We start from the raw sequence: 17,656 nt of genomic DNA on the forward strand, positions 1-17,656 counted from the left end.
GCCAGGCTGACCCCTGGTGGAAGGAATGAGCTAATTGCATGCAAGAATCAGCACAAAACTCCCTTATTTTTATTTTATTTTATTTTTTGCGGTACGCGGGCCTCTCACTGTGGTGGCCTCTCCCGTTGCGAGCAGCACAGGCTCCGGACGCGCAGGCTCAGCGGCCATGGCTCACGGGCCTAGCCGCTCTGCGGCATGTGGGATCTTCCCAGACTGGGGCACGAACCCATGCCCCCTGCATCGGCAGGCGGACTCTCAACAACTGCGCCACCAGAGAAGCCCAAACCTCCCCTTTTAAAATTATTTTTAAAATAGTTATTTATTTACTTATTTATTTGGCTGCATTGGGTCTTAGCTGCGGCATGCAGGATCTTAGTTGCGGCCTGCAGAATCTTTCGCTGCAGCACGTGGGCTCTCTAGTTGTGGCACACGGGCTTAGTTGCCCCATGGCATGTAGGATCTTAGTTCCTTGACCAAGGATTACTCCCGTGTCCCCTGCATTGGAGGGCGGATTCTTAACCACTGGACCACCAGGTAAGTGCCCAAACTGCCTTTTCACTCATTCATTTATTTATTCATTCAAAAATAGTGAACATTTACTCTGTACTAAGGGGAATACTGACACCCTGGAGCACAGATAACACGGAACTTAAACCCCATTCTTAAGATTTCACGGACTTCCCTGGTGGCGCAGTGGTTAAGAATACACTTGCCAATACAGGGGACACGGGTTCGAGCCCTGGTCCGGGAAGATCCCACATGGCGCGGAGCCTGCGGGCCTAGAGCCCATGCTCTGCAACAAGAGAAGCCACTGCAAAGAGAAGCCCACGCACCGCAACGAAGAGTAGCCCCCACTCACCACAACTAGAGAAAGCCCAAGCGTCCAGCAATGAAGACCCCACGCAGCCAAAAATAAATAAATAAAATAAATTTATTAAAAAGAAAAAAATTTGTTGTAAAGCAGAAACTAACACACCATTGTAAAACAGTTATACTCCAATAAAGATGTTAAAAAAAAGAAAAAGAAAAAAAATTCACAACCTAATGATGAAGTAGGTAGCTACCTCTTTAAATGTTCCCTCAGCATCACTGGGGAGAAGGTAAGACCAGTTAGAAAGCCAATGCAGCAGTCCAGGGGAAAAATAATGTGATAGGGATTTAATAACAATGAGATATGTGAAGTGAGGGAAACAAAGAAGTGAAGGACTTCCAGGTTTCTGGCCTGGGCAAAGGGCCGGTTGTGGGTTGCAGTTCACCAGTCTGTGCAGAAAAACGAAATTAGCTTTAGACATGTTAAATTTGAGGTGACTGGGGGACATTCAGGTAGAAATGTCCAATAGGCTGTTGTATATACAGATCTGGAACTCAGGCGAGAAATATGGAGTAGAGATTTTGAGAGTTCTCCAATAGTGGATTCTGCCTTCGGGGAGAAGGCATCAGCTGAAATCTTGAGCAAACTTGGGTTCCCCCACCTGAGAAAACCAAATATTGAGTTAAACCTTCCATTGCCAGTCCTGAAAACACAAAACCAACACTTATTTAATATTTATTAGAACTGCCACTTACCCAGTGATTGCTATTTGTCAAGATGTATCCTAGGTAATTCTCTCGTTTAATTTTTACTACGGTCTGACGGCTAGACATTTTTGTTTTACAAATAACATTAAGGCTCACAGAAGTTAAGTGATTTGCCCAAAGACACACAGAGGAGCCGGGTTCGAATAATACAATTATTGTTTAATTCTGAAATCTATACCTTTAACCATCTTGTTACACCATCTTGCTAAACGTGCTATTTAGTTAAAACGTGAACAGCATTCCTCTCCGCGGAAAATTTGAATAAACTGTTCCGGATGCAACCATAACAGAATTCACTAAAATGGCGGCTCCCTTCGGGGCGCTGGCTCACTCACGTCATCATACTGCGCTGCTGCTTCTCGCACACAAAGTGCCAGGGGAGCAGGCGGGCAGATAGAGGGGTCTCAGCCAGTGCGGAGGCGGGCGGGGTGGGGGGCGTGCCCTGTTCATCCGTGGCGCAAGATGGCGCTGCCCTTTGGTCGTTCGCTGTGCCTGTGCCGCTGGGGAGCCAAACGATTGGGGGTTGCCGCCGTAGATGCCCGCAGAGGTAGGATTATATCCTTTTACTCTCTTTTACTTCCAAAATAGTTTCCATCTGTTACTCCTGGAGCCCGCTCGGAGAAACAACTCCAGCCCTTTCGACTCATTCCCCCTCCCCCACCGCGTTGGTCTTGAGATTCCAAAGCCGGGACACTCTCTGGTTTCTTTAAATTCTAGGGCTTCCCCAGTCCGAGTTTTTCAGCTCCTTGAGCTGCTCATACTAAAGCGCCCCCACTCTCTTACCCGCTTGACGTTCCGACTCTTCCCTGTTTCCTCGTGATCTCTTGACTGCCTGTTTCAGATCGGAATATGTACATCACTGGTTCTAGAGTTCTAGCGCACGTCATTATCCAGTCTTTTTGCTCTGCCCGCAGGCCTCAGTTTCAAACTGGAAGAAAAGACCGCTCACAGCAGCCTGGCACTCTTCAAAGGTGACACAGGTGTCAAATACGGCATGGTGGGATTGGAGCCCACAAAATTGGCCCTGAATGTGGAGCGCTTCCGGGAGTGGGCAGTGGTGCTGGCAGACACAGCGGTTACCAGTGGCAGGCACTACTGGGAGGTGACAGTGAAGCGCTCCCAGCAGTTCCGGATAGGAGTGGCAGACGTGGATATTTCCCGGGATAGCTGCATCGGTGTTGACGATCGTTCCTGGGTGTTCATCTATGCTCAGCGCAAGTGGCACACCATGTTGGCCAACGAGAAAGCCCCTATCGAGGGCATTGGGCAGCCAGAGAAGGTGGGGCTGCTGCTGGAGTATGAGGCCCAGAAGCTGAGTCTGGTGGATGTGAGCCGGGTTGCTGTGGTCCACACACTACAGACAGATTTCCGGGGTCCAGTGGTGCCTGCTTTTTCCCTTTGGGATGGAGAGCTGCTGACCCATTCGGGGCTTGAGGTGCCTGAAGGCCTCTAGTATGTCCATCACTGGAGTCCCTAATCACGCTGTTGGCCAGCCTCCTGATCCAAGTGTCTGAAACCTTTTTTAACTGTGCCCCAAGCAACTGCTAGCTCCCACAATTCAGTGATGGGTCCTCTGTGCAATATCTGTCATCTTCCTCTTCCCTACTTTGTGAAAGCTAGGCATACAGCTACCCTCTGCCCTCCCCCAGACTATTGCCAATTTCCTAGGCTACCATGAATGTACTTTCTCTGACTTGCTTCCTTCAGTCTCTCTGCCTCCCTGTGCCCAGGACTTTCTCAGACTGTATTCAGTCCTAGGGTCTTACTTTTCAGCTTTGTTTGAATTTATTCATCACTGTGCTACTTCTCCTTCCCTTTGCCCACATGTACCCTGTTTGTTTTGGGGGCTCTACCAAATCTCTCCAGAGTAAATCCTTTCTACCTCTGGCTGGAGGAGTGGTGCAGTGAATGACTTTGCCCTTTCTGTACAGCACGTACAGAGTCTGGGCTCTGGCTCCCTCAGGTAGTGCTTTACTGACTGTGTCAGAATGAGAACAGAGCCCTCCTTGCCTAATACCTCAGTGTTACAGACTCTCAGCCCCAGACAGCTGTAGCTCTCCTCACCCTGAGTCCATCTGCCTTAATTTGCACACCTCTGACACCTGGTCAGTCTGTTGCAATCATTGGACCAGTTACAACCATGACCAAAGGGGAAGAGACATGTGGCGATTAGTACTAGAAACTTTATTCTTGAGAAGTTCCATCTTCATTTCTGCTACAGTTGTAACTTCCAGAGGGAGGAGGGAGGCCTGAAGTCTTGCACAATCCATTTTGGGGCCTGTTCAGACCCAAGCACTTGTCCCCACTTGGAGCAGAATACACTTAACCTAAAGCAGTATTTGGGATTGAAGAAAACCTAGTGGGGTGAGTATGTATGTGAAATATGTATTCTTTGGGCTCTGTATGACCCTGTGGTTCCATCTTACTCTACCTTTATGATGGTGATGCAGCTGGATGGCCCTAGGGGAGAAAGAGAAGGACTGGGTCTAGCAAAAATAATAATTTGTGTAATTAAAGTTTATTTGAGCACAAAATACTTTCTCTGTCTATAAAATTGCTATTAGCAGTAGCAGTACTTCCTGGCCAGGGGGGGCAGATCTCTCCAGACGCCTAAAGCCTAGTGCATAGCTCCTTTCTTTTCTCTGTGGATATATACATGTGCGTGGTGGCTAGAGCCCCTTACCAGAGTATCTCTCTCTCTCATAATGGCTTCTTCAGGGACCTGTGTGAAGACCTGGGATGATCTGGAGTGGGCTAAGCCATTAGGCTGTCCCTTAAAGAAGCCCACAATATTCATGGATAGCTCTACTGCAGGAGTCCACAAAGGCACTTCTCTATACTCTGTCTGCCAAGGGAATGGGGTATTTTGACTCTCACTGAAAGCACTGCCCCCCCCCCCCCACTGAAGCAGTGCGGCCCTCTGTAGCATGTTTGGTGGTTATATGTTAAGTGTGTGGCCAGCTCGTGCTTTTTCTTGTGCAGGGACTGTGCATGCCCCATGCTCACACCATGCTCTCTAAGTTCTCTTTGGACAGGGCCCCAGCTGCTGCTTCAGCCTGAGTCTCAGATGGTGTGTACGAGTCCTGGTAATCTTGGAGCAGTTTAACCACCTCCAGGTGGTTGAACTGCACAGCATCATCCAGGGGGATGTTGCCCCACCTGAGAGGACGAACAAAGACCATGATCAGGCAAAGAAGACATCAAGAGTGCCCTGGTTATATATATAAAACTGGTGGCTGGAGGGCTGTGGTGGAGAAGCTGCTGCCCACCTCCCTTCCCCCCACTTTCAGCTTAATCCTACTCACCTGTCCTTGACAAAAGGATTCACTTTGCAAGCCTCAATCAGGAATTTAACAACTTCAGTGTGTCCTAGGAATATGGGCAGAAGGAAAATGAGAGGGTATAGATCCTGACCCTTTTGTTGTTAACATTAATACCCTTGGCAGCTGGAGTCTGAACTAAAAGGGGAGGGGGGAAAGGGCTCTTCCCATTTTCGCTTCCTGCAGCACCCAATAAGAACCTGCAAACTGAAGCGCATCTGGACAAAACTAGTTGCTGCCCTTGTAACCTTGAGAGCACATACAATGGGGGGTACTCTTGGTAGAAAAGAAAGGTCTTAGGATCTGCTTCCTCTCTTATTTAACCTTCAGATACCTTCAGCTGCAGCAACATGCAGGGCTGTGCGGGAGTCACAGTCTTTCTGTTCCATGTCCATGGCTGACAAGGCAAACCTAAGAGGAGTGGAAAGTAGCTGGAGTTACCCAGATCAGCCTAGAATCACTCGTATCCTTTCTGAAGTGGGGTCAGACTGGATAAGTTCCAGAAAAAGCAAAACAGAGCTTATGCCAAGATCTGTAGACCGTGTACAGTCCCTGTTCTCTATCCAGATGAGACTGTTACTCCTACGTCAGAGAGATGGGAGTGTGATGGTTCCAGAAGCATCACTGCCTACCTGTAGTAGGTGCCCAGTACATATTTGTTGATGTTGATAATCCATTTGAGGCAGGGTCCTTACCAGCTTCATAGGACTCTGCTTTTAACACCCAGGTTAATCAAAACAGCGGCTACCATTAATTAAGTTCTTATCACATGACAGTCACTGTACTTTAAAAAAAAAACTCATTTAAATGTAGTCTCTGACCTTTCAGTCTGACTCTAAGGCTGAAGCACTTAACTATATTGCTATGTTGACGGCTAATGAGATCTCTGACCAGGAGTATTTTATTTTGTTTATTTGGTCAGAGTAGAAGTACCTTCGAAGAGCTGAGACATCTCCACTATAGGCAGCAAATAACAGGTTCACCACAGTCTTGTTCTGGAAAACAAGTCATACCCACCTGAGATTAACTGACTTTGAGCCCACCCATGCCCAGCTCTACCCTGTCACCCTCCCCCATGGATGCTTAGCCAAAGGTTTTACTGAAGTGTTACGGAATGTTCTCTTCTGAAATAGTCTTACAAGCCATCTGGGGTTTTCCTTACCCGAATTTCTCCCCCTTCACGCCGTGGGTCTAATTTCCGAGCACAGTGCCTCAGATTGTCATAGTTGTGGAAATTGAAGAGAGATACCAACTTCTAGAATTGTAAGGCAAAAAGATTGTTTACTTCCTCCCTGCACTTAGTAGGAGCTCAAAATTGCTTTATTTTCTCATTCAAAAATATTAAGTACTATATGCAAAGTGACTTACTTGGCAGAAGCTGACACCCCTATAGCTGTTCCCCAGCTTGTCCAGGGGAGGTGATAGACACATCATTCCCATGATATTGGGCACCACCAGGAGGATGGCTCCTGACACAGCTGACTTGGCTGGCAGGCCCACCTTGGGGACAAAGTTGGAACTGCGGATGAGCAAGAGGTGCCCCAAGTCTGTGTTAACAAGTTAGTCTATCCCAAATGACTTCATGGGCAAGGCCACACCCATCTCAACCTTTTGGCTTGTTAATTAGCTTTTCTTACTCCTGTCCTCCCCTGCCCCCTCTTAAATTTATGGCTTCAGTAAGGAAATATTTACTGAGTATCTGCTCTGTGCTTGACGATGTACTAGGACTAGGACAAGGTCTCTCAGTTAACTTACATTACATTCTGGTGGTAGGAGATAGACAATAAATAGGTAAACAAATAGACAAAAATAATCACAACTTATGATAACATGTTAGAAAAAAAGGAGGGTGCTGTGATAGAGAATGATGTGGGAGGGAGAGCCCAGTGGAGAGAGGGTGGTCAGAAAAGCCTCTCTTTGGAAGTGACATCCTGTATGAGACCTGGAAGAGAATCACCAGCCATGTGAGGGGCGGCAGAGGAGTGGTTCTGAAGTTGCACTGTCATGTGTTTATGTGTTTGAGGGGCTTACTGTGTTTGACAAACTCCCCTAAGGATTCTTGGCCTAATTGCCCGGCTGGAAGTGAGTGAGAGGCAGGAACAAGTGTCCACCTCTCCACCTTCAGAGACTCGTCCCCTTTTCTTGGCTCTGGGCTCATGGCAAATGGATGACAGGGCCAGAAGCACTCACATGGAAAGCAAACTGGCCCGAGAAGTCATACATGCCGCAGGAGTGCATGAGGCTGAGGGTGTTGCGCACTGCTTCAGCGCTCAGCACGCTCTCGCCTGTGATGGGGCAGATCCCGCCATTGGCCAGGGTGGCTGCCATGACACTGCCTGATTCACAGGTCACCTCCACGGAGCACAGCTGCGGAGACGAGGCAGAGGTGAGGGTCCGGTGTGGACCTGAATGCTGTGCTCTGAAGTGTAAAGCACTGTTCTTGACATCCTGATCCTTCAGTAAGTTTCCCTGGTGTTTCTGAAGGATGCCAGAACCACTGCAGATGAGCATCCCTCTTGTGGGTCAGAGCAAGGAAGGCAGTGTGTCCCGTTCCCTTGGCGTTGGGCTGAATGGCGGCATCTGCTTACCTGGAAGTAGAGATCCAGGGCAGCCATCATGTCCACCCCTTTAGGAAAGCACTGCAAGGAAGAAGAGGGGAGAGCGTTTCTCTCGGGCCATCAGCAGTCCCTGTCACACTGCCAGGACCTCAGCCGAAGTCCCCAGCCCCCATTTGCCCTTCCACCAGCCGCAGAATTCCCAGGGACTTTGTACCGGCCTCTCCCAGTTACCTTCTTTTCCTTTAGATAATAGCCGATGGCATAATTCCGATCCCCTGTTTCCTTCTCTGACTGGAATCTGAAGCAAACACCCAATTTAGTACTTGACATTTGAGGGAAGGGTGTGAGGAGAAGGGGGAAAAAAAAATACCTTCCCTGAGAGAGACAGAACTAGATCACACATGTCAAACTAAATCAGCCCCTTTATTAATTCTCACAGTAATCCTGGAGAAAACTTCTGAACCTGAGAAAGCACTGGGTCCATCAATATTGTAAAGTGTGAAAAACAAAACCAAACCCAAAATGGTCTAGTCATCTAGTCTAGAAAAATGAGATTTTTGGTTTTGAGAGGCTTGGCAAGAAAGGGCCCAGGTGCAAACTCTCACACTGTCTTTCTCATTAAGTACCAAATAGAAATGGAACAAATCCTTTTACAAAGCAAACAAATGTCGATTGAAGGGGCTCAGAGGAAGCTGAAAGGCCAAGGTTCCCCTGGGATTTCTTCTTCCTAAGGTTCTCTCTATCCTCCTCCTCCATTTCCCACCCCCCACATACGTATACACACACACACACTCAACCCCCCCCCACACACACACATTCAGCCAATCCTGTGAACAGGGCCTTACGTGGCATTGCTGAAACCCATGTATTCATTCCCAGCCATTTTATTCAGATACTGCAAGACCTGGAAGAGAAAAGGGGGCATGGGAGGCACCCCATGCATAAGGACCCCTAGTAAACACATAGGCTGATTAACCCTTCTGCACTCCTCAGTCCTTATCCTAGCAGGGACTTCAGGAGGCTTTCTTCCCTCAGGCCAGCAGATTCCTACACCTCTGGAAATAAGGCTTCTAGTATGGGCTGGTGCACCATCAGAGTGGGGTTAGAGCCAGGCTCTGGGGCAGCTGGAAGGGACAACATGCCATGGAGAAAAGCAGCCAGGGGCTGAGCAGTGAGGGAACTTACAAAATCAAACTTCTCTGCTTTGTTACAGTCCATCTGCAAGGAGACAAAAAGAGATATCAGTATTCTAAGCCTAGGAGGATGACAGGGAGGGTCAGGATGTAGTGGAGATAAAGTGTTAGATTGGTTTTGCTACTGGGCGTGTGTTGCATTTTACAATTTTTTTTAACAACTGAGACGTTTTTATATCCATGCATACCTAGTGATCTTAAAAACCAAATCATTTAGATTTTATTATCAGGTAATGAGTACAGATAAGCTCACCCCAGCTATGAGTCTCACCCATCCCTGAGTCTCACTCTCATTTCCATTCTCAATGCCAACCCTCATCCCTGACTCCCACTTTCATTTTCCTGATTCCAATCCTGTTCCCAAGCCCCACCGCTATTCCTGGTCCCCATCCTCATTCCTTACACCCCAGGCTGGAGGCTTACTCTATCCTACCCCTGACTCCCATGGCCATTTCCAAGACTGGAGTGAATGATGGGAATGGGAGGACGGTGTGTGTGTGTGTTGCATACATTATAATATTCAATTATATCAATTATATTGATAACTGAAATAAAGCTAAAGACTTTAGCTGAGAGTCAAGTCAGTAGGGCCTGTTTAGATGGGAATGGGATGAGGCAGGTCCCAGATACAGGGCTGTAGATAGAGCTATCCCGGAGCAAGGGGAGAGCCTGAGCCTGGTCCATCCCCCCCCCCCCCCCACTTGCTTCCTGTACTCGTCAGCTATAGTGTCAACATCACAGGGACACTGACACTTGGGTCCCTGGGGGGAGGGTTCCTAACACCACCTTCCCCAGGAAGGGCTGTGATTGGCTCTGGATTGTTGCTGCCCATGTTGCTCTCAGGTTCTTGCTCAAGCCCTGGGAGACCTACAGCTGACAGGCTGGCCAGACACCCTTGCTCAAGGCCAACTCACAGTTCCAGGTGACGTGAATAGCTGCCCTGTTCTGGCCATTCACCCTTCTTTCCATGTGTCCCTCACCCAGAAGTGGCCAATCAGTACCTAACAGAGCTGTCCTCCCCCTGTGTGTGGCATTTGGTCCTTGGTCCTAGGCTGGGGTCAGGACCTGCTCACTTCCCTCAGAGCCAGGAAGCTCTGGGCTCCAGACTCATGGGTAGGAGCTGGGATACAGTTCCTTTTACTAACATCCTCAGCATAATTTATGAGTCCCTGCTGTGTCTTCACTGCCTCCTGGGCACCCTCAAAGGAATCAAGTCCCCACCAATCTCCCTGGAGAGACAGGCAGATATGAGGGATATAGGAACAAGGGGGTTTAGAGAACAGTACCTTCCAGAAGGCTAAGGTGGCACTGACCTTGATCAGGGAGCTCACAACAATGGCACCAGCATTGACCATGGGGTTATGGGGGATTCCTGGGGAAATACAAACCACCCAGAGTCTTAGCAGCCACTGAACAAAACCTTTACCGCCTGCCCACTCTGTAAGGTAAATGGAAAAGATCACTTTGCTGGGGAGGACGGAGTGACAGAGCTGATCAGGAAGGGCAGAGAAACACACACCCTTGGGAGGAGGGTAGGGTAAGAAGGGGGCATCTATGAGTCTGGTCTGAGCCCAGGGAGTGCTCACCTTCCTCATTGAGGGAGAGCTTGTTGTAGCGCAGGCCGCTGGGCTCCTTGCCCACGAACTTGTGAACATAGTCAGTGCCTAGGGTGCTTATGGAGATGGCATAGGTGAGGGGCTTCACACAGGACTGCAGGCAGAAGGGGATCTTTGTGTGGCCCACGGAGTGCCTGGAGGCAAGCAGGTGCCATGAAAGGGGTCGGACGACACTCTGCCCGTGTGCCCTGCCTCCCCTTCCTCACCCAGCATCTCACCGCTGACCATCCACAGTGCACAGGGAGACGCCCCACAGATCTGGATTTGACTTGGCCAGCTGAGGGATGTAGGCCGCCACCTGGGTATGAGTGGGTAGAGAAAACAGAGACAGGATGAAGACATGGATGTGGAGAGGGGGAACAGAGCTGAGGTTCAGGTCAGGAGAATCTTTTAGATAAAAACTAGAATTCTGTCTTCTGCAAGACAACAGGGTTCCTCCTGCCTGTTGTTCCTAGAGACACCCAAGCCTTAAGTCCTAGAAGGCTTTATATTTCTGCAGCCCCACTCCTGTAGAGACGGCAGTAAAGCCCATGGAAGGTACAAAGAGAATTCTGGGGTCAGCTTCCCTTTTCTGTTCTTAGGCTTAATTACCCTGTAGGTCTCTTTCAAAGTTCTATTGAATCCTTATGTCAGCTGTCTCCATAAAAACTTCAGATTCCCTCATCTGCTCTAGAAATCACAGGTAAAATACATAAAGCCCTTGTCCCCATTTTTAGAGGTTCGGCTTCTCATCACTCATCCACTGGATTCCCAGCCCCAGGAAATCTCTGAGAAGCAAGGTATATCTGGCCCAGAGCCCTTGCCCATCCCTCAGTCCCCTGACCCTCACTTTGCCTCCAGTGAGCTCTTTGGCATCCTCAAAGATGCGGTCCACATGGCTCGTGAACTCCTCAAAATCAGGAATGACGAACTTCTTTCGGAATGCCTGGGTCAGGAGCACAATGTTCCTGCTCACACACCTGGATCCCAGACACGATTGGGTTAGGGGGCTGGAGAGATGCAGCTGTGACTCACTCTGGAGCCATGGAAGTTGGGAACAAAGAAAGTGTGAGTGGTCACCGGGTTTGGGACCAACAGCTGTGTAACCTTTGGCATATCACTTGATCTTTCTGGGTCTTAAGTTTCTATTCCTCTGAAATGAGGGGCTGTAATGATATGGAAAGATATTCTAAGACACAGTGTCTTGGGATAGGAGAAAAAATAAATACCTGAATAATATGTATGGTAGGTCATCTTTATATTTTAAATCTTAAATTATACAAGTATGTTTACATATATTCCTATATATATATGTAAATGCTTAGGACATTATCTAGCAGATATCTACTAATCTGTTAACGTTTACTTCTGGGAAAAGGGACAGGGATGGGGAGAGAGGGAAAGGAGAACATGTATTTCTCTGTTGCTTGAACTTTTATAATAAGTATAGGCATATACATGTGTTACTTGTATAATAAATAAGTAATAAAGTTGAGGGGTTGAATTATCCAATCCCCAGGATCCCTTCCTGCTGTTAAAGTCTGTGTGCAAAGAAGTGCTTTGAGAGCAGTGCCCTTGTTTCCAGGGCCCTCACTTTCGGAAGAGATCTCGGTCCAAGAGGCCACCACTGCTGGTCTCTCGAACTATGCGGCGCATCTGGCTCATGCAGTCCTGGAGCCGGGGATCTGACGTCTGCAGTCCAGTGGCCTTCAGTGCCTTCAGAGGACAGAAGCTTAGTAAGGTCAGCTACAGGGACAATAATCCAATCCTAATAATTTTTCCCAATGGATAACAATTAACCCCAACTACTACAACAGGTGGAAGAAATGGGTTTGCAGACCAAGAAAGGATGGAATATAACAGTTTTGAAGGCTAATAGGGGTTTCCTGCCCTTTTTCATCAAGGCAGCTAGTTTCTGAACCCCTTGGGTCAAAGTCCCGAACCAAAAAGATAGGCTGAGTCAGAGGGTTGAATCATCCCACCTGGGGCAGGGATGGGATTGCCTCATCAGCTTAGGCATCTGCTATCATCAGCTATTCTTCATCCTCATGAAGCAACCCATTAGCTGCCTTGTACTTGTCCTACCTTCCTTTCCCCAGTTTCCAGAGATCCTAAGGGATCAGTGTTCTGAGCAGGTAGAGAGGAACTTACAGTAGTGAACTTGTGGATAGGGATTCGTTCCTGTCCCTCAGCAATAGTGTAGAAGAGCAGATCACCCAGACGGGACAGCATGCCACTCTCTGACGAATCACTGTTCGGGGGCAGAGATAGGGGAGGAGGACAGGAACCTGAGAACTCCTCCCTGCTCCTCCTCCTAGAACAAGGGCTTATCAGCAGGTAGGTGTCCTCAGTCTACACCTTCTCCCTGAACCATCTGATTTATTCCTACAATTCCAACCTTCACATCTGTCCCGAGAAGTCTTAAATTCTATTCTCTAACTTTCTTTTGTTCCTAAACTTCAGACATTTATTTCTAGTTGCCTTCTAAATACTTCCATTTCTAGATGTCCCATAAGCACTGCAGACTCAACATGTCCAAGCCCGAGATCATCTTGCCTCCCTCCCTCTGTTCCTCCTCTTGTGATTCCCATTTGGATTAATAGCGTTACCACTTACCCGGGGCCGGGGGGGGGGGGGGCAAGCCGGAAATGTGAAATCATTTGGATAATTCCCATACCTTACGTTCATAACCAACATTGGATGAATCTACCTCCATAATGTCTCTCAAATCCACCCTCTTTTCTTCTCTTCTCCTGTGCTAGCATGGTGTTGTAGAAAGAACCAGAGTTTGCCTTTAATAGCTGTGATCTTAATATGGATAGTAAGTCAGGTTATTTAATAAAGCTGAACCTGTTTCCTCATCCCTAAAATGAGGGTTTAACATCTGCTTCACATGGGTGATGTGAGGTTTAATTTAAATGCCATTCCTTGAAAAACCATCTTTCACAAAGTAGATGCTCAGTAGCTCCTGGTTGTCTCTTACCTATCTGCTACTACACTCTCTTGACTTGCAACCCATCTTCCATAATGTGCCAGTTATGTTTCTAAAACTCAAATATCATTTCTCTACTCAAAAACCTTTGATAGGGCTTCCCTGGTGGCGCAGTGGTTGAGAATCCGCCTGCCGATGCAGGGGATACGGGTTCGTGCCCCGGTCCGGGAAGATCCCACATGCCGTGGAGCGGCTGGGCCCGTGAGCCATGGCCGCCGAGCCTGTGCGTCCGGAGCCTGTGCTCCGCAACTGGAGAGGCCACAACAGTGAGAGGCCCGCGTACCACAAAACAAACAAACAAAAAACCTTTGATAGCTCCCCAGTGCCTACAAAATAAGTTCTTATTTCTTGGTATGGCATTCAGGCTCTTTAAAACCTGTCAACATTCCTTTCCTATCCTCCACCATGCCCCCATACTCCAGTTATGCCAGGTAATAAATAGGTGGCTCCCCAAATGGCCTAGGCACTGTCAGGCTTCCTGGCCCTTGTTGTTTACACTGAAACTTGTGCATGGAAAGACCTTTTCCTCCTTCACCTGCACAGTCCTGCTTATCCTTCAAGGTCCAGATCAAATGTTACTAACTTTGTAAAGCCTTCCCCTTGATTTTGCTTATGCTGCTGGTATGACACAACATACCATCTTATTGGCAGAAGACAATCTCCCTTGCTCCACTGTTATGTCTTCGTGTTTTATACATCTTTGGCTTTCTAGAATTGAGCAAAGTCCCTAGCACACTACGGATCTTCAATAAAGAATCACCAAGTTACATTTCTAGGAATATCCCTGTTCCCTAAAGTATCTCTCTCACTGGCTTATAGCACCTAAAAATAAAGGTACTAAAGATTTTTGATCTTCAATATTTCTTCTATTAATATGTTAACAGATTTAGAGGAATTATTTTATCAGCTCATTCCAAATATGACAACTATTTGAGATTAGACCCTTCAAAACCCTTAGATCCAATAATTTGACTTCCAGGTATTTACCATATAATTGTATTCACGTACCTACAAGGTAACATATTCACAGTCATTCATTGCCTTGTTAGTAATAGTAACACTGGAAACAACCTAAATGTGCATCCACAGGGAACTGGTTAGGTAAATTAGGGTATATTCATATGATGGAATATTATGCAATATAGAAAAAAGAAATGAGGGCGTGCTTTAAGTATTGATATGGAATGATCTTTAAGATGTAATATTAACTAAAAGAAGCAAGCTGTAGAACAGTGTTTATAGTATGGTAATATTTATGCTTAAAAGGGAACATATATATGTATGCTTTTTCAGGCACAAAATATTTCTGGAAGGATATATAAGAAACCGGTAAGACTGATTTAGCTCCCTCTAGGGAGATGAAGCAGGTGCTGAGCAAAAGAAGCAAGAGGGATACTTCCCACTATATATCTTTTTATATATTTTGAATTTTGAATCATACAAATATGTACATTTTACCTAATGGGTATGATATATTGATATATGATTATGAATATATTATCTATTGAAACAATGCATTAAAAAATAAAAAGCCTCTCAAGGAACTTGGCATAGACTAGGCATGTGTGTGTTTTGGGCCAGGAGGAATACCAAGAGATGGGGGAGTTCTTCTGTTTCTGAAGAAATCCAGTTGTTATAATGAGGCTGGTGCCTATAGAGAGGAAAGGATCCATGTGGTGGCAGAGGAAGGGAGGAAAAAGCTATCAGGAATAACTCAAGAAGGAAAGTATGTAGGAATATTTTGAGGCCAGGTCTCCTTGCCTGGAAAATGAAGGAAGACAGGAAACAATGCCACACGGCTGAATGTATCACAAGCATTAAAAAAAAAATTGCATACCCTTTGACCAAGATATGGATTGATTTGCAAGATAATGTTGGGGGTTGGGTAAGGTGCAGAATAATATGTATAGTATGATATCAATTGTAAAAAGCGGAAATAATATCAACATATATTTGCTGATATACGCATTAAATATCTCTAGAAGGTTATACAAAATATCAATGACATGTCTCTGGGGAGCAAAATTTCCTAGGAATTTAAGAAATAATTGAACAAGTGCATAAGAATATGTAGTAACCAAATTGAAGATTGGTTAAATAAACTGTGATACCTCGTACAATGGAATCTTAAAATAGCAAAATGGCAGCCATTAAAATGACATCATGCATGCCCATATTAAATCATATTAACAGCTGTTCATAAATGGGAAATATAGGCTACCAAAGAATAGGAATACTATGATCCTATTTTTGTTCAATTTTATATATACATATAGAGTATATATATATGGGTTTAAATCATGGATATATATTAAATATGGATATATGGTTCCAATATTGGGATCTTGATTTTCTTCTTGATACTCTATTTGCCTGGTTTTTCTTTAATAATTAGAAATAAAGTTAAATGTTAAAGAAACAAAACAGTAACCTAAATAACAGGGCATTTTCTCTTTGCTGCCCTCCTTATCCACCAAGAACACTTCCCCTCATGGTGTCACACTCCCAGAACCCATCCCCCTCCATGCCCTCAACTCCTGCCCAAAGGAGCATTGGTCCAAGGCCTTTACCAAGAAGTCCCTGGGAGCACAGGCAGCAATAGGCAGGAGGATTAAGGTTCCTAAAAACAATTCCAATTGTAAATCAACTATACGCCAATTAAAACAACAACAGCAACAACAAAACAAACCACTTCCATCACCTGACACCACAGGGAAAGGAAGGGTGTGTGTGGAGGAACCAGGGATGCTTCTTGCTCCCCATCCCACAGAAGGTGTGAGGGTGAGGGAGGTTAAGCCTTTTCTCTAACCCACCACCATTTCTCCCAAGGTGATTATTTGGGAAAAGTCAGGATGGAGAGTAGACCAGGAGAGAGAGGGTTTATTCTTTAAAGTTTAAACATTTTGTGTCTCCTTGAGAAGAGGCTGATGGAAAAGCACAGCATAATAACAATTCTCATTAATAATAAATAGATAGTACCTTATTGGATGTTACCTGTCCAGGACAGGGACTCCAGTGGTGGTGAGGTAGAGGACAGAGTAGTCTGTCTGGCTACTTTAATTATGGTGTGCATGTCTTTCTGAATGTCATCAGTAGATATCAATGACAAGGGAGATGGTCCATTTCCTGTTCCTGCTATAAAAAAGCAGGGGCTACTTGGATAGTGTCTATGTTGGCTTCTGGGGAGGACAAAATTTCCTGCTTAGCCGTCTCTGCGTCTCGGAGAAGCTCAGCCACCAACTGTTCCAGGGTGGTGGGGGAGAGAGGTGCAGCCTCTCGGGCAGAGTAAGAACCCAAGGGAAGAGAACCCCTTAAATCAGGGAGTCGCCTGAGCAGCACATAAAACGGCTCTGACTGGCTCTGGTTTAGGAGATCTGCGTCTTATGATTCTTCCCCCCATTTATAAAGATTTTCCTCCTTCAAAAACCAATCGGAGACCCACCCTTATTCTACAGATTAGGGAGCCCTGATAACGCACACAGCCAACACATACGCAAGTATCTGCGCACCAGTAACACACGAGCATCACACACGCCGAAACACAGACCACACACAGACCCAAGAACGCTGGGACTCGAGGCAGGCTGTTCCATACCCAGGCATCCCCTAATATACACACGAGGACAGGGGAGAGAAGGAGGGTTACGATGGGCAGTGCGCACAGGGCCCTGCACTCAGACACGCGCACCAAGCAACACTCCGCACCCACCTGCGTTCCCAATTAAGTACGCACCTTGGACAGGCACCATCCCGAGGACCAACCTGCCCAAACGCCTTGCCGGGCGGACGGCACGTTACCGCCCGAGCGCGGCGAACCCAAAGCCCCAAATCTAAAGGAAAAGGCATCGCAGGCCAGTAAGCGAGGAGAGGAGAAGGGAGATGCGTTGCGCTCCTTGGGGAAGGGGACTCGGAAGCTAGTGGGAACGACAGTGAAAGTGCCTGTCCTCTGCCCCTGTCCCGCGAGCCTTACTGATCCTGGTGCTGCGGATGGTGGCTGTGTGGCGTCTCCCTGCCCTGCGCCGCGGCCTCACTGAGGTGGTGCCGGACGCCCCCGCCAAGGAGGGGGCTCCGGCTCAGGTGACCCCAGCCTCCCCGCCGGCAGTAACTGCCGGTCCCGCTCAGCGCATTCTGCAGAGCCTTGATGGAGCGCATCCCCCCAGCGCGCCGCCCGCTCGGCCAGAGCTCCCAGGGCTTCTGAGCGGTGGTTGGAAGGAGGGGCGGGGGAAACGCGGACCAGGTGGGGCAAGCTAAGCCACGGAGTACTGGACCTGCGGGGTGGAGAAGAGAGGCCCGGTGGGTGGGGTTGGAGCAGGAGGAGGGGCCGGTTCCTACAAGGCTCGGTACACAGCCAGGTGCACCCAATCCCCGCCTAGACAAGGCACCGGTGTGGAGTGCACGCGATAGGGAACACAGAGCGCAT

General features: G+C 47.4%; 2 protein-coding genes across 7 annotated transcripts; one reads left to right on the plus strand and one right to left on the minus strand.

Annotated features, from left to right (window-relative positions):
* Positions 1–1,946: 1,946 nt before the first annotated feature.
* Positions 1,947–4,112, plus strand: SPRYD4 (SPRY domain containing 4). Its single transcript, XM_059080506.2, has 2 exons — positions 1,947–2,125; positions 2,493–4,112. The coding sequence occupies exons 1-2, from the start codon at positions 2,041–2,043 to the stop codon at positions 3,029–3,031; spliced, it is 624 nt and encodes a 207-aa protein (XP_058936489.1). The 5' UTR covers positions 1,947–2,040; the 3' UTR covers positions 3,032–4,112.
* On the minus strand, positions 3,742–17,644 carry GLS2 (glutaminase 2). Of its 6 annotated transcripts, XM_067009515.1 has the most exons (19): positions 17,509–17,629; positions 16,970–17,066; positions 12,396–12,495; positions 11,839–11,960; positions 11,095–11,224; positions 10,484–10,563; positions 10,236–10,399; positions 9,963–10,021; positions 8,642–8,674; positions 8,302–8,360; positions 7,688–7,754; positions 7,487–7,537; positions 7,089–7,265; positions 6,267–6,398; positions 6,061–6,153; positions 5,832–5,893; positions 5,233–5,309; positions 4,884–4,947; positions 3,742–4,737 (listed from the first exon to the last, which is right to left on the minus strand). In XM_067009515.1, the coding sequence occupies exons 3-19, from the start codon at positions 12,474–12,476 to the stop codon at positions 4,581–4,583; spliced, it is 1,608 nt and encodes a 535-aa protein (XP_066865616.1). In that variant the 5' UTR covers positions 12,477–12,495; positions 16,970–17,066; positions 17,509–17,629; the 3' UTR covers positions 3,742–4,580. The 6 variants fall into 6 exon arrangements, with proteins under 6 accessions (XP_066865616.1, XP_058936445.1, XP_058936444.1 ...); XM_059080462.2 differs by having other exon boundaries at positions 16,970–17,611; XM_059080461.2 differs by lacking the exon at positions 16,970–17,066 and having other exon boundaries at positions 17,207–17,595.
* Between the last annotated feature and the right edge of the window lie 12 nt (positions 17,645–17,656).

The sequence above is a fragment of the Kogia breviceps genome, chromosome 12 (genome assembly GCF_026419965.1).
Source record: "Kogia breviceps isolate mKogBre1 chromosome 12, mKogBre1 haplotype 1, whole genome shotgun sequence".
NCBI classification, from domain to species: Eukaryota; Metazoa; Chordata; class Mammalia; order Artiodactyla; family Physeteridae; genus Kogia; species Kogia breviceps.

Bases quoted from the DNA above. Each gene is read 5' to 3' on its own strand.
- SPRYD4 (XM_059080506.2), top strand. From the start codon at position 2,041: ATGGCGCTGCCCTTTGGTCGTTCGCTGTGCCTGTGCCGCTGGGGAGCC. The intron at 2,126-2,492 runs GTAGGATTATAT...CTCTGCCCGCAG, and splicing joins CGCCGTAGATGCCCGCAGAG to GCCTCAGTTTCAAACTGGAA.
- GLS2 (XM_059080461.2), bottom strand. From the start codon at position 17,388: ATGCGCTCCATCAAGGCTCTGCAGAATGCGCTGAGCGGGACCGGCAGT. The intron at 11,225-11,838 runs GTGAGGGCCCTG...TCTGGGATCCAG, and splicing joins GACCGAGATCTCTTCCGAAA to GTGTGTGAGCAGGAACATTG. The intron at 10,022-10,235 runs GTGAGCACTCCC...GTATTTCCCCAG, and splicing joins GCTCTCCCTCAATGAGGAAG to GAATCCCCCATAACCCCATG.